Genomic DNA, 2908 nt, shown 5'->3' with positions numbered 1-2908 from the left:
ATTCGATGATAAGCTGTCAAACATGAGAATTGGTCGACGGCCCGGGCGGCCGCAAGGGGTTCGCGTTGGCCGATTCATTAATGCAGCTGGCACGACAGGTTTCCCGACTGGAAAGCGGGCAGTGAGCGCAACGCAATTAATGTGAGTTAGCTCACTCATTAGGCACCCCAGGCTTTACACTTTATGCTTCCGGCTCGTATGTTGTGTGGAATTGTGAGCGGATAACAATTTCACACAGGAAACAGCTATGACCATGATTACGCCAAGCTATTTAGGTGAGACTATAGAATACTCAAGCTTGCATGCCTGCAGGTCGACTCTAGAGGATCCCACGCATGGGTACGCTGCTGTCAAAGTCGCTTGCAAATGTGTTGAAATTACTAAGGTGTTTGAAGTTGTTTACCTTATTGTGCACTTTCTGGATTGCCGCATCAATTGCGTGTTGCGTTGCAGTAAATTGATCGGAAAACTCATTTGAGCTCAGCACAATAGCATTCACTTCACTTTTTATATTCCCCTTCAAAGTCGTCAAATCTTGTTTCACGTTCCCCTCTAGCTCATCATACGGCGTCTTGATTTGCTTCTTGACATGATTCACAATTGCTTTCTGGATTTCTTGCTTGACTGAATACAAATCCTGTTTCAGCGCGTCGTTCATTTCCTTCACCTGCTTAAGCGCCGCGGATACTTTCTCCTTGACAACCTTACCGGCGTCTTCCCCTGCACCTTTGAGCATTGCTACCGCTCCCTCTATTTGCGTGACGGTTGATTTGATTAGAGAGGGTTTCTTGACCGAGTTGCCGTCGTTAATATCCTCTAATATCTCTTTCACCTTCTCAAACGCCGAGTTAATCAAAGGCTGCGCTTTATCAATCCACGTCGTCAACTCTCTTATATACTCAACCAACTTGCCCTGTATTTCGACAAGCTGCCTCTTAATTTCTTTCACCTTCAAACCCAAGTCTTCAACAAGCTTAGCCACCTTTTTCTTGATACTATCATTCACGCACGTTCCCAGATCTGTCAAACAACGCTCTATTTTCTCCCTCATCACCTTTCGATCTTCCTGCTGCTTACTCGACAGAGCAGCGAACTGCTCCGTCTCAAGCTTAACACAGGCACGCGCTTTATTCACATCATCACGCACTATAGAGTTACAATCATTAATCGCGTTTCTCACGTTTTCATGTTTTGCAGTGTCTAAAGATTTATTGAATTTGTTTGCGTTGCTAAGGCATGTCTCCACCAATTGGTCAGCAGAGTCCACGGATCCCTGCACAATTCTTCCAGCACCTGCAGCAGAATTATTTTTTAAATCTTCACTTACCGTTTTTTTGAGTCTCTTCATCTCTCTGTCGAAATCTGTTATTTTGTTCTTGACATGATTGTTGGAATTTCTGACAGCATCATTATACCTCCCCACCCCTTCTACCACCTTCACAATCGCAACACTAAAACCTTTTTTACCAAGGTGTTTGTTGGTGTTCAGTGCTTCAATTGCAATATTTATTTCATTTTTATGCTGCCCTAAATGCTTGTGGATGTTACTAAGCACACCACTCAAAAATCCCATCACCCCGTCACACAGCCTGTCCAAGTCAGAGTACACAATACCAGTGCCTTCGTAGCCTTTGGAATCTTTGTTGAAGCCGAGGAATTTTTCGAGGCCGGAACATAAATGCGTTAAAATATTATTATTAGCGTCATTTCCGAGATCATTAGTGAATTTAGTAAGCTTATTTTTAAGTTCATTAAGTTGTTTCTCACGCTCTTCAATGTCATTCAAGGCTTTTTTAGTAGCATCATCAGTAAGAGAATGGTCACCATCAGCAAGTTATTATAATGCATTATAGAGGTCATAGCGTTAATAAGACAAAGTAATTCGAGGAATTTGGACTTAGGGTGAACATGATGGGTCAGGGCAGTGGCAAGAGGTGGAAGAGGGGAAGGGAAGAGTGACAGGGCACAAGTTATTATAATGGTCTAAAGAGGTCATAGCGGTATTATGGCGAAATAAATCGAGCGATGTAGGGTGGGTTAGGGAGCGATGTAGAGTGGATAAAGGGGCGATGTAGAGTGGGTAAAGGGGCGATGTAGAGTGGATAAGGGGCGATGTAGAGTGGGTTAGGGAGCGATGTAGAGTGGGTTAAGGGGTGATGTGGAGTGGATTAGGGAGCGATGTGGAGTGGGTTAAGGGGCGATGTGGAGTGGATAAAGGGGCGATGTAGAGTGGGTTAGGGAGCGATGTGGAGTGGGTTAGGGAGCGATGTAGAGTGGGTAAGGGAGCGATGTAGAGTGGACAAAGGAGCGATGTAGAGTGGATAAAGGAGCGATGTAGAGTGGGTAAAGGGGCGATGTAGAGTGGGTTAGGGAGCGATGTAGAGTGGGTTAGGGAGCGATGTAGAGTGGGTTAGGGAGCGATGTGGAGTGGGTTAGGGGCGATGTAGAGTGGGTAAAGGAGCGATGTAGAGTGGGTTAAGGGGCGATGTAGAGTGGATAAAGGAGCGATGAGGAGTGGATAAAGGGGCGATGTAGAGTGGATAAAGGGGCGATGTAGAGTGGGTTAAGGAGCGATGTAGAGTGGATAAAGGGGCGATGTAGAGTGGATAAAGGGGCGATGTAGAGTGGGTTAGGGAGCGATGTAGAGTGGATAAAGGAGCGATGTAGAGTGGATAAAGGGGCGATGTAGAGTGGATAGAGGGGCGATGTAGAGTGGATAAAGGGGCGATGTTGAGTGGATAAAGGGGCGATGTAGAGTGGATAGAGGGGCGATGTAGAGTGGGTTAAGGGGCGATGTAGAGTGGGTAAAGGGGCGATGTAGAGTGGGATAAGGGGCGATGTAGAGTGGATAAAGGGGCGATGTAGAGTGGGTAGAGGAGCGATGTAGAGTGGATAAAGGAGCGATGTA

The 2908-nt window shown here is 46.0% G+C and overlaps 1 protein-coding gene across 1 annotated transcript; it reads right to left on the bottom strand.

Moving 5' to 3' along the window:
* Positions 1-319: 319 nt before the first annotated feature.
* On the bottom strand, positions 320-1573 carry BBBOND_0002790 (hypothetical protein, conserved; the record flags this gene model as incomplete). Its single annotated transcript, XM_012915114.1, has 1 exon — positions 320-1573. The coding sequence occupies one exon, from the start codon at positions 1571-1573 to the stop codon at positions 320-322; it is 1254 nt and encodes a 417-aa protein (XP_012770568.1).
* Between the last annotated feature and the right edge of the window lie 1335 nt (positions 1574-2908).

The sequence above is a fragment of the Babesia bigemina genome, scaffold Bbigscaff_70397 (assembly GCF_000981445.1).
Source record: "Babesia bigemina genome assembly Bbig001, scaffold Bbigscaff_70397".
Lineage (NCBI taxonomy): Eukaryota > Apicomplexa > Aconoidasida > Piroplasmida > Babesiidae > Babesia > Babesia bigemina.
This window is presented reverse-complemented; position numbering and strand designations above follow the sequence as displayed.